The 18,853-nt window shown below is 43.1% G+C and overlaps 1 protein-coding gene across 1 annotated transcript in view; it reads left to right on the forward strand.

Annotated features, from left to right (window-relative positions):
- Positions 1 to 789: 789 nt before the first annotated feature.
- The window catches only part of LOC139366483 (teneurin-2-like), a 353,763-nt gene continuing 335,699 nt past the window's right edge, over positions 790 to 18,853 (forward strand). The window contains exons 1-2 of the mRNA XM_071103997.1: positions 790 to 830; positions 13,541 to 13,858. Coding sequence (XP_070960098.1) covers positions 13,624 to 13,858 — 235 coding nt within the window. The 5' untranslated portion in view covers positions 790 to 830; positions 13,541 to 13,623. The remainder of the gene's footprint in view (positions 831 to 13,540; positions 13,859 to 18,853) is intronic.

The raw sequence follows: 18,853 nt of genomic DNA on the forward strand, positions 1-18,853 counted from the left end.
AGTTAACACTGTAACGCTCTGTCTCTGTCTCTAGCAGTAGAACTAGTTAACACTACAACACTCTGTCTCTGTTTCTAGCAGCAGAACTAGTTAACACTGTAACACGCTGTCTCTGTCTCTAGCAGTAGAACTAGTTAACACTATAACACTCTGTCTCTGTCTCTAGCAGCAGAACTAGTTAACACTGCAACCTTCTGTCTCTAGCTGCAGAACTAGTTAACACTACAACACTGTTTCTGTCTCTAGCAGCAGAACTAGTTAATACTGTAACACTCTGTCTCTAGCAGTAGAACTTGTTAACACTATAACACTCTGTATCTGTCTCTAGCAGCAGAGCTAGTTAACACTGTAACACTCTGTCTCTAGCAGCAGAACTAGTTAACACTGTAACACTCTGTCTCTGTCTCTAGCAGCAGAACTAGTTAACACTGGAACACTCTGTCTCTAGCAGCAGAACTAGTTAACACTGTAACACTCTGTCTCTGTCTCTAGCAGCAGAACTAGTTAACACTGTAACACTCTGTCTCTGTCTCTCTAATGTCCTCTGGTTCCTTGTGTGGTTCTCACCTACAACACCATTAGGTTAGCCCTGTGGGTCTACAAGGCAGGCTGTAAACTACACGCATTCACACACCCCCTACTCTCACACTGTTTTCCTTGTAATAGCCTCAATGTTGATTATAGAACATACACTTGGCTCTACAGCAATATAGAAATATGGTAGCTCAATAGAGTATAGTATATTGTCATGATGTGAAAGGACTTGTGTGTTCCTGCTCTCTCAGACTACGTGGAGTTTTCTCCTGTCTTCCTACGATACTTCGTCTCAGGTATGGTCTGTGTAGTTAGGATTGTGTCTCCCAATAGATTTGTAGCTACGTTTATATTGTTAGGTCTTAGAGATCTACAGTAGCTATGTTAGTTGTCGTTTCTTCTTTTTTCTTCTCTTGTATCTTTTTTGTGTTAGTTAACGTGTAAAGTTTCCCTCCATAGTCTCTCCTACCATGTAAAGTTTCCCTCCAAAGTCTCTCCTATCATGTAAAGTTTCCCTCTATAGTCTCTCCTACCATGTAGTTCCCCTCTATAGTCTCTCCTATCATGTGAAGTTTCCCTCCAAAGTCTCTCCTATCATGTAAAGTTTCCCTCTAATGTCCCTCCTACCATGTGAAGTTTATCTCTACAGTCCTCCTACCATTTACAGTTTCCCTCTATAGTCTCTCTTACCATGTAGTTTCCCTCTATAGTCTATCCTACCATGTAACGTTTCACTCTAGTCTCTCCTACCATGTAGTCTCCCTCTAAAGTCTCTCCTACCATGTAAAGTTTCCCTCTAAAGTGTCTCCTACCATGTAAAGTTTCCCTCTAAAGTGTCTCCTACCATGTAAAGTTTCCCTCTATACTCCCTCCTACCATGTAAAGTTTCCCTCTAAAGTGTCTCCTACCATGTAAAGTTTCCCTCTAAAGTTTCTCCTGACAGTTTAGTTTCAGTGAAAGGAGTAATTAAAGAGGAGAAGAGCAGTGTAGTGAAGATTCAGCAGACACTTTTAATCTGGATAATTCCAGTTTTGGTTTCCGCCCGTCCTTACATAGGCCTGATGAGTCATGATTAACCCAGCCAGCCAACACAGCTGTCTGATACTTCACTACAACACACAATTATTCAGATCCTTACAGAGCAATTTGTGTGTGTGTGTGTTTGTGTTTTCACGTGCTCGTGCGTGTGTGTAAGCGGTGCACATTTGTGTGTGCAGGCATGTGTTCCTGAGGGCGTGTGTTTTCCCTCCTCTTCTTTACCACCAGCTGATTGGGAGCAATTGCATCCCATCCTATCCTACAATAGTATCTTTAATTAGTATTGAGGATAAATTGGTCCCTTTTGCCTTAATTGCTTTCTCCTCAGTGTTACATTTAATTTGGCTGCAGCGGGTCTTATTGATCCTCTTTGATGTGCTTTAATTTGGATAATTGTATATATTTATTTCAGATGTGACAACTTGTTTAGTTCATTTTTCTTTGGGCCATTTCATGAAATGGGGCAGGAGCTTTACTGCATCAAATGGACACTGTAGTGTCCTGCAGTAGTCGTAGGTTCCTCTAGTCTACAACAGAGGGTGAATAGTGAATAGCAGATATGGAGGAGAAACTCCAAAGAACATCCTTCAGCAGAACTCCTCTTGTATCTTTGATAAGGAATGCCTCATGAAGGTTAATGCGGAAAAGTATAGGAACAGTATAGGAACATGAACGTAAAGGAACAGGAACAGTAACAGTATAGAAACAGTATAGGAACAAGAACATTATTTGAAAAGTATAGGAACAGGAACAATATTTGAACAGTATAGGAACAGGAACACTATTTGAACAGGAAAGGAACAGGAACAGGAAAGGAACAGGAACAGTATAGGAACACTAAAAGTATAGGAACAGTAACAGTATAGGAACAGGAATAGTATTGGAACAGTATAGGAACAGGAACAGTATTTGAACAGTATATGAATGTTAAAAGTATAGGAACAGTAACAGTATAGGAACAGGAATAGTATTGGAACAGTATAGGAACAGGAACAGTATTTGAAAAGAATGGGAACAGTAAAGGAACAGGAATAGTATAGGAACATGAAAGTATAGGAACAGGAACAGTATAGGAACAGGAATAGTATAGGAACATGAAAGTAATGGAACAGGAACAGTATAGGAACAGGAATAGTATAGGAACATGAAAGTATAGGAACAGGAACAGTATAGGAACATGAAAGTATAGGAACAGGAACAGTATAGGAACAGGAATAGTATAGGAACATGAAAGTATAGGAACAGGAACAGTATAGGAACAGGAATAGTATAGGAACATGAAAGTAATGGAACAGGAACAGTATAGGAACAGGAATAGTATAGGAACATGAAAGTATAGGAACAGGAATAGTATTGGAACAGTATATGAATGTTAAAAGTATAGGAACAGGAACAGTATAGGAACATGAAAGTATAGGAACAGGAACAGTATAGGAACAGGAATTGTATTGGAACAGTATAGGAACAGGAACAGGATTTGAACAGTATAGGAACAGTAAAGGAACATGAACAGTATATGAATGTTAAAAGTATAGGTACAGGAACATTATAGGAACATGAAAGTATAGGAACAGGAATAGTATAGGAACAGGAATAGGAACAAAAACAGTATTTGAACAGTATAGGAGCAGTAAAAGAACATGAACAGTATATGAATGTTACAAGTATAGGTACAGGAACAGTATAGGAACATGAAAGTATAGGAACAGGAACAGTATAGGAATGTTAAAGTATAGGTACAGGAACAGTATAGGAACATGAAAGTATAGGAACAGGAACAGTATAGGAACAGGAATAGTATAGGAACATGAAAGTATAGGAACAGGAATAGTATTGGAACAGTATAGGGATGTTAAAAGTATAGGAATAGGAACAGTATAGGAACATGAAAGTATAGGAACAGGAATTGTATTGGAACAGTATAGGAACATGAACAGTATAGGAACAGTAAAAGAACATGAACAGTATATGAATGTTAAAAGTATAGATACAGGAACAGTATTTGAACAGCATAGGAACAGTAAAGGAACATGAACAGTATATGAATGTTAAAAGTATAGGTGCATGAACATCATAGGAAAATGAAAGTATAGGAACAGGAATAGTATAGGAACAGGAATAGGAACAGAAACAGTATTTGAACAGTATAGGCGCAGTAAAAGAACATGAACAGTATATGAATGTTAAAAGTATAGATAAAGGAACAGTATAAGAACATGAACAGTATAGGAACAGGAATAGTATTGGAACAGTATTTGAACAGTATAGGAATGTTACAAGTATAGGAACAGGAACAGTATTTGAACAGTATAGGAGCAGTAAAAGAACATGAACAGTATACGAATGTTAAAAGTATAGATACAGGAACAGTATAGGAACATGAAAGTATAGGAACAGGAACAGTATAGGAACATGAAAGTATATGAAGATATCATTTATTATAGGAACTGGAACAGTAAAGGAACAGGAACAGTATAGGAAAGGGGACAGTTTTGGAGCAGTATAGGAATGGTAACAGTATAGGATCAGTTTAGGAACAGGAACAGGAACAGTATAGGAGCACTGTGGGGACAGGAACAGTATAGGAACAGTATAGGAACAGTATAGGAACAGGAACATTAAATAACATAAACAGTATTGGAACAGGAACAGTATAGGAACAGGAACATTAAATAACAGAAACAGTATTGGAACAGGAACAGTATAGGAACAGGAACATTAAATAACAGAAACAGTATTGGAACAGGAACAGTATAGGAACAGGAACATTAAATAACAGAAACAGTATTGGAACAGGAACAGTATAGGAGCACTGTGGGGACAGGAACAGTATAGGAACAGTATAGGAACTTGTGAAGTATAGGAAAATGAATATTATACGCACATGAACAGCATAGAAACAGTATAGGAACAGTATTGGAACAGGAACATTAAATAACAGAAACAGTATTGGAATAGTATAGCAACATGAACAGTCAATGAACAGTATTGGAGAAGGAACAGTATTGGAACAGAATAGGAACCGTATTTGAACAGTATTGGAACAGGAACAGTATTGGAACAGGAACAGTATTGGAACAGGAACAGTATAGGAACATGAACATTAAATAACAGAAACAGTATTGGAATAGTATAGCAACATGAACAGTCAATGAACAGTATTGGAGAAGGAACAGTATTGGAACAGAATAGGAACCGTATTTGAACAGTATTGGAGAAGGAACAGTATTGGAACAGAATAGGAACCGTATTTGAACAGTATTGGAACAGGAACAGTATTGGAACAGGAACAGTATAGGAGCAGGAACAGTATTGGAACAGGAACAGTATAGGAGAAGGAACAGTATTGGAACAGAATAGGAACCGTATTTGAACAGTATAGGAACAGGAACAGAAACAGTAAAGGAACGGGAACAGTACAGGAACAGGAACAGTACAGGAACAGGAACAGTACTGGAACAGGAAGCAGTATGGGTGCAGGAACAGTAAAGGAACATGAACAGTATAGGAACATGAACCGTATAGGAATGGGAATAGTATAGGAACAGGAACAGTATATGAACATGAACAGTATTGGACCAGTGTTGGAACAGGAACAATATAGGAACAGGAAGAGTATAGGATCGGTATAGGAACATGGACAGTATAAGGCCTGGAATAGTATAGGAACAGGAATAGTACAGAACAGTATTGGAACAATATAGGAACAGGAATGGTCTCGGAGCAGTATTGGAACAGGAACAGTATTGGAACAGGAACAGTATAGGAACAGGATCAGTACTGGAACATTATAGGAACAGAAACAGTATTTGAACATAATAGTATAGGAATAGTAGAGGAACATGTATAGGTAGAGTAACAGTATAGTAACATAATAGGAACAGTAACAGTACATACACAGGAACAGTATAAGAACACGAAAAGGATATGAACAGTATCAGTATAGGAACCATATTTGAACAGTATAGGAACAGGAACAGTACAGGAATAGGAACAGTAAAGGAATAGGATTTGAACAGTATATGAACAGGAACAGTAAAGGAATAGGAACAGCATTCAAACATGAAAAGGATAGGAACAGTATCAGTAGAGGAACAGTATAGGAACAGTATCAGTAGAGGAACAGTATAGGAACCATATTTGAACAGTATAGGAACAGGAACAGTAAAGGAATAGGAACAGCATTTGAACATGAAAAGGATAGGAACAGTATCAGTATAGGAACAGTATAGGAACCATATTTGAACGGTATAGGAACGGGAACAGTAAAGGAACAGGAACAGTATTTAAACAGTATAGGAACAGCAACAGTAAAGGAATAGGAACAGTATTTGCACAGTATAGGAACAGTAAAGGAACAGGAACAGTATTTAAACAGTATAGGAACAGCAACAGTAAAGGAATAGGAACAGTATTTGAACAGAATAGGAACAGGAACAGTAAAGGAACAGTATAGGAACAGGAGCCGTATAGGAACAGGAACCGTAAAGGAACATGAATAGTATAGGAACGGGAATAGTATTGGAACAGGAAGAGTATATGAACAGTATATGAATAGGAACAGTGTATGAACATGTGTAGGAACAGCATTGGAACAGGAACAGTATAGAAACGGTAACAGTATAGGCACAGTATTGGAACAGGAACGTTATAGGAACAGGAACAGTATTGGAACAGTATAGAAACAGGAACAGTATAAGGACAGGAATAGTATAGGAACAGGAGTAGTACAGAACAGTATAGGAACAGCATAGGAACAGGAATAGTATAGGAACGGGAGTAGTACAGAACAGTATAGGAACAGTATAGGAGAGGATTGGTATAGGAACAGGAGTAGTACAGAACAGTATTGGAACAGTATAGGAGAGGATTGGTATAGGAACAGGAGCAGGAGCAGTACAGAACAGTATTGTAACAGTATAGGAACAGGAGTAGTACAGAACAGTATTGGAACAGTATAGGAACAATAACAGTGTAGGAACAGCATTGGAACAGGAACAGTATAGGAACGGTAACAGTATAGGAACAGTATTGGAACAGGAACGTTATAGGAACAGGAACAGTATTGGAACAGGAACGCTATAGGAACAGGAATAGTATTGGAACAGGAAGAGTATATGAACAGTATATGAATAGGAACAGTGTATGAACATGTGTAGGAACAGCATTGGAACAGGAACAGTATAGGAACGGTAACAGTATAGGAACAGTATTGGAACAGGAACAGTATAAGGACAGGAATAGTATAGGAACAGGAGTAGTACAGAACAGTATAGGAACAGTATAGGAGCAGGAATAGTATAGGAACGGGAGTAGAACAGAACAGTATTGGAACAGTATAGGAGATGATTGGTATAGGAACAGGAGTAGTACAGAACAGTATTGGAACAGTATAGGAACAGTATAGGAGAGGATTGGTATAGGAACAGGAGCAGTACAGAACAGTATTGGAACAGTATAGGAACATGAACAGTATAGGAACAGGAACAGTATAAGGACAGGAGTAGTACAGAACAGTATTTGAACAGTATAGGACAGGAACGGCCTAGGAACAGTAATGGAACAAGAACAATATTGTAACAGGAACAATATAGGAACAGAAACAGTTTTTGAACAGGAACAGTATAGGAACGGAAACAGTATTTGAACAGGAACAGTATAGGAACAGGAAGAGTACAGGAGCAGTATAGGAACAGTAACAGTATTTCAGAAGGAACAGTATAGGAACAGAAACAGTATTTGAATAGGAACAGTATAGGAACAGGAAAAGTATTGGAACAGGAAGAGTATATGAACAGTATATGAATAGGAACAGTGTATGAACATGTATAGGAACAGCATTGGAACAGGAACAGTATAGGAACGGTAACAGTATAGGAACAGTATTGGAACAGGAACGTTATAGGAACAGGAACAGTATTGGAACAGTATAGAAACAGGAGCAGTATAAGGACAGGAATAGTATAGGAACAGGAGTAGTACAGAACAGTATAGGAACAGTATAGGAACAGGAATAGTATAGGAACAGGAGTAGTACAGAACAGTATAGGAACAGTATAGGAACAGGAATAGTATAGGAACAGGAGTAGTACAGAACAGTATTGGAACAGTATAGGAGAGGATTGGTATAGGAACAGGAGCAGGAGCAGTACAGAACAGTATTGGAACAGTATAGGAACAGGAACAGTATAGGAACAGGAGTAGTACAGAACAGTATTGGAACAGTATAGGAACAATAACAGTATAGGAACAGCATTGGAACAGGAACAGTATAGGAACGGTAACAGTATAGGAACAGTATTGGAACAGGAACGTTATAGGAACAGGAACAGTATTGGAACAGGAACGTTATAGGAACATGAACAGTATTGGAACAGGAATAGTATAGGAACAGGAGTAGTACAGAGCAGTATAGGAGAGGATTGGTATAGGAACAGGAGTAGCACAGAACAGTATTGGAACAGTATAGGAACAGTATAGGAGAGGATTGTTATAGGAACAGGAGTAGTACAGAACAGTATTGGAACAGTATAGGAGAGGATTGGTATAGGAACAGGAGCAGGAGCAGTACAGAACAGTATTGTAACAGTATAGGAACAGGAGTAGTACAGAACAGTATTGGAACAGTATAGGAACAATAACAGTATAGGAACAGCATTGGAACAGGAACAGTATAGGAACGGTAACAGTATAGGAACAGTATTGGAACAGGAACGTTATAGGAACAGGAACAGTATTGGAACAGGAACGTTATAGGAACATGAACAGTATTGGAACAGGAATAGTATAGGAACAGGAGTAGTACAGAGCAGTATAGGAGAGGATTGGTATAGGAACAGGAGTAGTACAGAACAGTATTGGAACAGTATAGGAACAGTATAGGAGAGGATTGGTATAGGTACAGGAGCAGTACATAACAGTATTGGAACAGTATAGGAGAGGATTGGTATAGGAACAGGAGCAGTACATAACAGTATTGGAACAGTATAGGAGAGGATTGGTATAGGAACAGGAGCAGTACATAACAGTATTGGAACAGTATAGGAACATGAACAGTATAGGAACAGGAACAGTATAAGGACAGGAATAGTATAGGAACAGGAGTAGTACAGAACAGTATTTGAACAGTATAGGACAGGAACGGCCTAGGAACAGTAATGGAACAAGAACAATATTGTAACAGGAACAATATAGGAACAGAAACAGTGTTTGAACAGGAACAGTATAGGAACAGGAAAATATTGGAACAGGAAGAGTATATGAACAGTATATGAATAGGAACAGTGTATGAACATGTATAGGAACAGCATTGGAACAGGAACAGTATAGGAACGGTAACAGTATAGGAACAGCATTGGAACAGGAACAGTATAAGGACAGGAATAGTATAGGAACAGGAGTAGTACAGAACAGTATAGGAACAGTATAGGAGAGGATTGGTATAGGAACAGGAGTAGTACAGAACAGTATTGGAACAGTATAGGAGAGGATTGGTATAGGAACAGGAGCAGGAGCAGTACAAAACAGTATTGTAACAGTATAGGAACAGGAACAGTATAGGAACAGGAGTAGTACAGAACAGCATTGGAACAGTATAGGAACAATAACAGTATAGGAACAGCATTGGAACAGGAACAGTATAGGAACGGTAACAGTATAGGAACAGTAGTGAGACAGGAACGTTATAGGAACAGGAACAGTATTGGAACAGGAACGTTATAGGAACATGAACAGTATTGGAACAGTATAGGAACTGGAACAGTATAAGGACAGGAATAGTATAGGAACAGGAGTAGTACAGAACAGTATAGGAGAGGATCGGTATAGGAACAGGAGTAGCACAGAACAGTATTGGAACAGTATAGGAACAGTATAGGAGAGGATTGGTATAGGAACAGGAGCAGTACAGAACAGTATTGGAACAGTATAGGAACATGAACAGTATAGGAACATGAACAGTATAAGGACAGGAATAGTATAGGAACAGGAGTAGTACAGAACAGTATTGGAACAGTATAGGAACGATAACAGTATAAGATCAGTATAGGAACAGAAACAGTATTTGAACAGGAACAGTATAGGAACAGGAACAGTATAGGGACAGTACAGGAACAGTATTGGAACATTATATGAACATGAACAGTTTAGGAACATGAAAGTATAGAAACAGGAACAGTATATGAACAGGAACGGTTTAGGAACAGTATAGGAACAAGAACAGTCTAGGAACAGGAAAAGTATGGGGACAGTACAGGAACAAATCAAATCAAATCAAATCAAATTTTATTTGTCACATACACATGGTTAGCAGATGTTAATGCGAGTGTAGCGAAATGCTTGTGCTTCTAGTTCCGACAATGCAGTAATAACCAACAAGTAATCTAACTAACAATTCCAAAACTACTGTCTTGTACACAGTGTAAGGGGATAAAGAATATGTACATAAGGATATATGAATGAGTGATGGTACAGAGCAGCATAGGCAAGATACAGTAGATGGTATCGAGTACAGTATATACATATGAGATGAGTATGTAAACAAAGTGGCATAGTTAAAGTGGCTAGTGATACATGTATTACATAAGGATACAGTCGATGGTATAGAGTACAGTATATACGTATGCATATGAGATTAATAATGTAGGGTAAGTAACATTATATAAGGTAGCATTGTTTAAAGTGGCTAGTGATATATTTACATCATTTCCCATCAATTCCCATTATTAAAGTGGCTGGAGTTGAGTCAGTGTCAGTGTGTTGGCAGCAGCCACTCAATGTTAGTGGTGGCTGTTTAACAGTCTGATGGCCTTGAGATAGAAGCTGTTTTTCAGTCTCTCGGTCCCAGCTTTGATGCATCTGTACTGACCTCGCCTTCTGGATGATAGCGGGGTGAACAGGCAGTGGCTCGGGTGGTTGATGTCCTTGATGATCTTTATGGCCTTCCTGTGACATCGGGTGGTGTAGGTGTCCTGGAGGGCAGGTAGTTTGCCCCCGGTGATGCGTTGTGCAGACCTCACTACCCTCTGGAGAGCCTTATGGTTGAGGGCGGAGCAGTTGCCGTACCAGGCGGTGATACAGCCCGCCAGGATGCTCTCGATTGTGCATCTGTAGAAGTTTGTGAGTGCTTTTGGTGACAATCCGAATTTCTTCAGTCTCCTGAGGTTGAAGAGGCGCTGCTGCGCCTTCTTCACAATGCTGTCTGTGTGAGTGGACCAATTCAGTTTGTCTGTGATGTGTATGCCGAGGAACTTAAAACTTGCTACCCTCTCCACTACTGTTCCATCGATGTGGATAGGGGGGTGTTCCCTGTGCTGTTTCCTGAAGTCCACAATCATCTCCTTAGTTTTGTTGACGTTGAGTGTGAGGTTATTTTCCTGACACCACACTCCGAGGGCCCTCACCTCCTCCCTGTAGGCCGTCTCGTCGTTGTTGGTAATCAAGCCTACCACTGTTGTGTCGTCCGCAAACTTGATGATTGAGTTGGAGGCGTGCGTGGCCACGCAGTCGTGGGTGAACAGGGAGTACAGGAGAGGGCTCAGAACGCATCCTTGTGGGGCCCCAGTGTTGAGGATCAGCGGGGAGGAGATGTTGTTACCTACCCTCACCACCTGGGGGCGGCCCGTCAGGAAGTCCAGTACCCAGTTGCACAGGGCGGGGTCGAGACCCAGGGTCTCGAGCTTGATGACGAGCTTGGAGGGTACTATGGTGTTGAATGCCGAGCTGTAGTCAATGAACAGCATTCTCATATAGGTATTCCTCTTGTCCAGATGGGTTAGGTCAGTGTGCAGTGTGGTTGAGATTGCATCATCTGTGGACCTATTTGGGCGGTAAGCAAATTGGAGTGGGTCTAGGGTGTCAGGTAGGGTGGAGGTGATATGGTCCTTGACTAGTCTCTCAAAGCACTTCATGATGACGGAAGTGAGTGCTACGGGGCGGTAGTCGTTTAGCTCAGTTACCTTAGCTTTCTTGGGAACAGGAACAATGGTGGCCCTCTTGAAGCATGTGGGAACAGCAGACTGGTATAGGGATTGATTGAATATGTCCGTAAACACACCGGCCAGCTGGTCTGCGCATGCTCTGATGGCGCGGCTGGGGATGCCGTCTGGGCCTGCAGCCTTGCGAGGGTTAACACGTTTAAATGTCTTACTCACCTCGGCTGCAGTGAAGGAGAGACCGCATGTTTTCGTTGCAGGCCGTGTCAGTGGCACTGTATTGTCCTCAAAGCGGGCAAAAAAGTTATTTAGTCTGCCTGGGAGCAGGACATCCTGGTCCGTGACTGGGCTGGATTTCTTCCTGTAGTCCGTGATTGACTGTAGACCCTGCCACATGCCTCTTGTGTCTGAGCCGTTGAATTGAGATTCTACTTTGTCTCTGTACTGACGCTTAGCTTGTTTGATAGCCTTGCGGAGGGAATAGCTGCACTGTTTGTATTCGGTCATTTTACCAGACACCTTGCCCTGATTAAAAGCAGTGGTTCGCGCTTTCAGTTTCACGCGAATGCTGCCATCAATCCACGGTTTCTGGTTAGGGAATGTTTTAATCGTTGCTATGGGAACGACATCTTCAACGCACGTTCTAATGAACTCGCACACCGAATCAGCGTATTCGTCAATGTTGTTGTCTGACGCAATACAAAACATGTCCCAGTCCACGTGATGGAAGCAGTCTTGGAGTGTGGAGTCAGCTTGGTCGGACCAGCGTTGGACAGACCTCAGCGTGGGAGCCTCTTGTTTTAGTTTCTGTCTGTAGGCAGGGATCAACAAAATGGAGTCGTGGTCAGCTTTTCCGAAAGGGGGGCGGGGCAGGGCCTTATATGCGTCGCGGAAGTTAGAGTAACAATGATCCAAGGTCTTTCCACCTCTGGTTGCGCAATCGATATGCTGATAAAATTTAGGGAGTCTTGTTTTCAGATTAGCCTTGTTAAAATCCCCAGCTACAATGAATGCAGCCTCCGGATAAATGGAACAGGAACAGTATTGAAATATTATATGAACGTGAACAGTATAGGAACAAGAACAGTCTAGAAACAGTGTAGGAACAAGAACAGTCTAGAAACAGTGTAGGAACAGGAACAGTTTATGAACAGGAACAGTATAGGAGCAGTATAGGAACAGTAACAGTATAGGAACTGGAACAGTATAGGAACAGTAACAGTATAGGAACAGGAAGAGTATAGGAACAATAACAGCATAGGAACTGGAACAGTATAGGAACAGGAACAGTATAGGAACAATAACAGTATAGGAACTGGAACAGTATAGGAACAGGAACAGTACAGGAACAATAACAGTATAGGAACAATAACAGTATAGGAACAGGAACAGTACAGGAACAATAACAGTATAGGAACAGGAACAGTATAGGAACAGGAACAGTATAGGAACAGGAACAGTATAGGAACAGGAACAGTATAGGAACAATAACAGTATAGGAACAGGAACAGTACAGGAACAATAACAGTATAGGAACAGGAACAGTATAGGAACAGGAACAGTATAGGAACAGGAACAGTATAGGAACAGTAACAGTATAGGAACAGGAACAGTATAGGAACAGGAACAGTATAGGAACAATAACAGTATAGGAACAGGAACAGTATAGGAACAATAACAGTATAGGAACAGGAAGAATATAGGAACAATAACAGTATAGGAAATGGAACAGTATAGGAACAGGAACAGTATAGGAACAATAGCAGTATAGGAACAATAACAGTATAGGAACAGGAACAGTATAGGAACAATAACAGTATAGGAACTGGAACTGTGTAGGAACAGGAACAGTATAGGATGGAAGTATGCAAAGACAGTTCCTCATCTCAGATATCCTGAGTCATTCTGTACCTTAACCTTCTATCGCCAGAGTTAACAGGCTGTGTTTATGCTTACTGCGTGCGTTTGTGCTTGCTTGCCTGCTTGAATCCTTGAACTAGTGCATGCCATGACACACACTCCTTTCTCTCACACAGGCGGTCACTTCCACACGCTGGCTGAACTTGGTGTTTGCGACCCAGCGCCTGTTCACCCTGCAGCCCCAACCTACTGTCCTGAGATGGGCCTGCTCCAGAGGGGCTACTCCCTCAGCGCGGGGTCAGACCCTGATGCAGACTCTGACCCAGAGGGGCACCTGTCCCCAGAGAGAGCCATTCAGCTGTGGGGAGGAGGAACAGTAGGAGGACCAGGAGGAGGAGTGAAGAGCAGACACAGCTCAGGATTGTCCAGCAGAGAAAACTCAGTGCTCACACTCACTGACTCAGACAATGACTACAAGTCTGATCATGAATCAGGTAGGAGAGATATTGATTAATTTGAATTGTTGGTTGGTTGACTGGGAGGGTGAGGTTGGGATAGGGTGAGGGCAGGGATAGGGTGAGGTTGGAATAGGGTGAGGTTGGGATAGGGTGAGGTTGGGATAGGGTGAGGTTGGGATAGGTTGAGGGCGGGGATAGGGTGAGGGCGGGGATAGGGTGAGGGCGGGGATAGGGTGAGGTTGGGATAGGGTGAGGTCGGGATAGAGTGAGGTCGGGGATAGGGTGAGGTCGGGGTAGGGTGAGGTTGGGATAGGGTGAGGTTGGGATAGGGTGAGGTCGGGATAGTATGAGGTCAGGGATAGGGTGAGGTCTGGATAGGGTGACGTCGAGGATAGGGTGAGGTCGGGATAGGGTGAGGTCGGGGATAGGGTGAGATCGAGGATAGGGTGAGGTTGGGGATAGGGTGAGGTCGGAGATAGGGTGAGGTCAGGGATAGGGTGAGATCGGGATAGGGTGAGGTCGGGATAGGGTGAGGTTGGGATAGGGTGAGGTCGGGGATAGGGTGAGGTCGGGGGTAGGGTGAGGTCGGGGGTAGGGTGGGGTCGGGGATAGGGTGAGGTCGGGATAGGGTGAGGTCGGGGATAGGGTGAGGTCGGGGATAGGGTGAGGTTGGGATAGGTTGAAGTTGGGATAGGGTGAAGTCGGGGGATAGTGTGAGGTCAGGGATAGGGTGAGGTCGGGATAGGGTGAAGTCAGGGATAGGTTGGGATAGGGTGAGGTCAGGGATAGGGTGAGGTTGGGATTGGGTGAAGTCGGGATAGGGTGAGGTCGGGATGGAAAGAGTGTGAGAAAGTGTGAGATCGAATGAAGGACTGTGCGGTTTGGAAGAGGAAGTTGAGTGAAGGACTGTGCGGGTGGGAAGGGGAAGTTGAGTGAAGGACTGTGCAGGTGGGAAGGGGAAGTTGAGTGAAGGACTGTGCGGTTAGTAAGAGGAAGTTGAGTGAAGGACTGTTTGGTTAGTAAGAGGAAGTTGAGTGAAGGACTGTGCGGGTGGGAATGGGAAGTTGAGTGAAGGACTGTGCGAGGGGGAAGGGGAAGTTGAGTGAAGGACTGTGCGGTTAGTAAGAGGAAGTTGTGTGAAGGACTGTTTGGTTGGGAAGAGGAAGTTGAGTGAAGGACTGTGCGGTTAGTAAGAGGAAGTTGAGTGAAGGACTGTTTGGTTGGGAAGAGGAAGTTGAGTGAAGGACTCTGCGGTTAGTAAGAGGAAGTTGAGTGAAGGACTGTTTGGTTGGGAAGAGGAAGTTGCGTGAAGGACTGTTTGGTTGGGAAGAGGAAGTTGAGTGAAGGACTGTTTGGTTGGGAAGAGGAAGTTGAGTGAAGGACTGTTTGGTTGGGAAGAGGAAGTTGAGTGAAGGACTCTGCGGTTAGTAAGAGGAAGTTGAGTGAAGGACTGTTTGGTTGGGAAGAGGAAGTTGCGTGAAGGACTGTGCGAGGGGGAAGAGGAAGTTGAGTGAAGGACTGTTTGGTTGGGAAGAGGAAGTTGAGTGAAGGACTGTGCGGGTGGGAAGGGGAAGTTGAGTGAAGGACTGTGCGGTTAGTAAGAGGAAGTTGAGTGAAGGACTGTTTGGTTGGGAAGGGGAAGTTGAGTGAAGGACTGTGCGGTTAGTAAGAGGAAGTTGAGTGAAGGACTGTGCGGTTAGTAAGAGGAAGTTGAATGAAGGGCTGTGCGGGTGGGAAGGGGAAGTTGAGTGAAGGACTGTGCGGGTGGGAAGAGGAAGTTGACTGAAGGACTGTTTGGTTGGGAAGAGGAAGTTGAGTGAAGGACTGTGCGGGTGGGAAGGGGAAGTTGAGTGAAGGACTGTGCGGTTAGTAAGAGGAAGTTGAGTGAAGGACTGTTTGGTTGGGAAGAGGAAGTTGAGTGAAGGACTGTGTGGTTAGTAAGAGGAAGTGGAGTGAAGGACTGTGCGGTTAGTAAGAGGAAGTTGAATGAAGGACTGTGCGGGTGGGAAGGGGAAGTTGAGTGAAGGACTGAGTGGGGGGAAGGGGAAGTTGAGTGAAGGACTGTTTGGTTGGGAAGAGGAAGTTGAGTGAAGGACTGTGCGGTTAGTAAGAGGAAGTGGAGTGAAGGACTGTGCGGTTAGTAAGAGGAAGTTGAATGAAGGACTGTGCGGGTGGGAAGGGGAAGTTGAGTGAAGGACTGAGTGGGGGGAAGGGGAAGTTGAGTGAAGGACTGAGTGGGGGGGAAGGGGAAGTTGAGTGAAGGACTGTGCGGTTAGTAAGAGGAAGTGGAGTGAAGGACTGTGCGGTTAGTAAGAGGAAGTTGAATGAAGGACTGTGCGGGTGGGAAGGGGAAGTTGAGTGAAGGACTGAGTGGGGGGAAGGGGAAGTTGAGTGAAGGACTGTTTGGTTGGGAAGAGGAAGTTGAGTGAAGGACTGATTGGTTGGGAAGAGGAAGTTGAATGAAGGACCGTGTGGTTAGTAAGAGGAAGTTGAGTGAAGGACTTTGCGGTTAGTAAGAGGAAGTTGAGTGAAGGACTGTGCGGTTAGTAAGAGGAAGTTGAGTGAAGGACTGTGCGGTTAGTAAGAGGAAGTTGAGTGAAGGACTGTGCGGTTAGTAAGAGGAAGTTGAGTGAAGGACTGTTTGGTTGGGAAGAGGAAGTTGAATGAAGGACTGTTTGGTTAGGAAGAGGAAGTTGAGTGAAGGACTGTTTGGTTGGGAAGAGGAAGTTGAATGAAGGACTGTTTGGTTGGGAAGAGGAAGTTGAATGAAGGACTGTTTGGTTGGGAAGAGGAAATTGCACCACACAACTCCTGTGGATTTTTATTTAACTAGGCATGTCAAAAAGAACAAATTCTTATTTACAATGACCCGTCCAAACCCGGAAAACGCTGGGCCAATTGTGCACCGCCCAATGGTACTCCCAATCATGGCTGGTTGTGATACAGCCTGGATTTGAACCAGGGTGTCTGTAGTGAAGCCTCAAGCACTGCGATGCAGTGCCTTAGACCGCTGCGCTACTCGGGAGACCCTATGTTTCTGGCAATCTGGTGTGGTCCATGATTGATTGATTGATTGATTGATTGATTGATTGATTATAAGGATCTGGACTCTGTTGGCTATTGTGAAACCTTCATAAATAATGTCTCATCTTCATCATGAAGAGATCTCACATGTTTGTCAGATTGATCATGACGTGTTTTTATTTAATAAAACTATTTCACCTTGTGTGTGTGTGTGTGTGTGTGTGTGTGTGTGTGTGTGTGTGTGTGTGTGTGTGTGTGTGTGTGTGTGTGTGTGTGTGTGTGTGTGTGTCATCATAAACCTTTCCACAGCTGCGTCTGACGTGTCGATAGAGGTTAATGAAGAGTGGACGTAATAAAAACTATGTGATTAGTTGAAGTCTCACAACAGAGTCTTGGAGAGCACTGTCGTCAGAGACATCGGAAACATCTTTCCAGCTTCGTTTCTGTAGCAGCCATCAAACTAACACCTATCAAACACATGGAGACATACAGAGGAAAACAGATATGCATAACACACACATACACACACACACACACACACACACACACACACACACACACACACACACACGTGCACACACACATTATCTTTGAAACACATAGAGAAACACCTTTCTGAGAGGTGATGGTTTCATTTGGCTGGCTGATAATTGCTTTGTGGCTGATTGCAAGACTAATCTCTGAGCTGTAAATATCAACTGTAGATTCTCTCTCTCACTCACACACGCACACACACATACACACACACACACACACGCACGCACGCACGCATGCACACACACGCCCCCACACACTCTCTAACATAGGGCAAACAGGAGGATTTTTCAAGGTCTTGTGGGAGGACATCTAAAATGTAACGATGTAATCATTTGCTATCAGAATAATGTAATATTCTTCAAAATATCACATGGTTTAATTCAATGGTTGACTTGAATAAAGAGTAGTTAGACATCTTACGGATCACACCTTTAAATCTATTTTGCAGTGTTATGTGGATAAAAACAATGCATAACATGAGAGAGGGGGAAATGGAGAGAGAGAGAGACAGAGAGGGGAAGGGAGAGAGACAGACAGAGACAAGGAGGGAGAGAGACATAGAGGGGGAGGGAGAGATACAGAGAGGGGGAGGGAGAGAGGCATAGAGGGGAAGGGAGAGAGACAGAGAAGGGAAGGGAGAGAGACAGAGGGGGAGGGAGAGAGACAGAGATGAGTAAGGAGAGAGACAGAGAAGGGAAGGGAGAGAGACAGAGAGGGGGAGGGAGAGAGACAGAGACCGAGAGGGGAAGGGAGAGAGACAGAGAGGGGGAGAGAGAGACAGAGAGGGGAAGGGAGAGAGACAGATAGGAAGGGAGAGAGACAGAGAGGGGGAGGGAGAGAGACAGAGAGGGGGAGGGAGAGAGACAGAGAGGGGGAGGGAGAGAGACAGAGAGGGGGAGGGTGAGAGACAGACAGGGGGAGGAAGAGAGAGACAGAGAGGGGGGGGAGAGAAACAGAGAGAGACAGAGATAGACAGAGAGGGGGAGGGAGAGAGACAGAGACTGAGAGGGAGAGAGAGAGAGAGAGACTGGGAGGGAGAGAGACAGAGACTGGGAGGGAGAGAGAGACAGAGAGGGGGAGGGAGAGAGAGAGAGACATAGACTGGGGGGGAGAGAGACAGAGACTGGGACGGAGAGAGAGAGAGACAGAGACTGGGAGGGAGAGAGACAAAGAGAGACAGAGACTGGGAGGGAGAAGGAGATTAATTTAAGAAAAAAAGGTTATGAGCAAATCTGTTAGTTATTTTGATTTTTTAGGGGGGTGTAGATCAGCTTTAATATTGAAGATAGATTGTGACATTCATCAATGTAGTTGTCTGCATAATTTCCAATCCCCCACATATATTTTTGTATATTTATATATGAAATAGATAAAATGACCCATCAAAGCCAGCAGCCTACTATATGTCAGATAGGAGCACATATTTCTCCATTCCTCGAAACGTATAAAAAACTTAGACCTAGCTTAGGC

This window comes from Oncorhynchus clarkii, chromosome 14, assembly GCF_045791955.1.
Source record: "Oncorhynchus clarkii lewisi isolate Uvic-CL-2024 chromosome 14, UVic_Ocla_1.0, whole genome shotgun sequence".
Classification (NCBI taxonomy): Eukaryota; Metazoa; Chordata; class Actinopteri; order Salmoniformes; family Salmonidae; genus Oncorhynchus; species Oncorhynchus clarkii.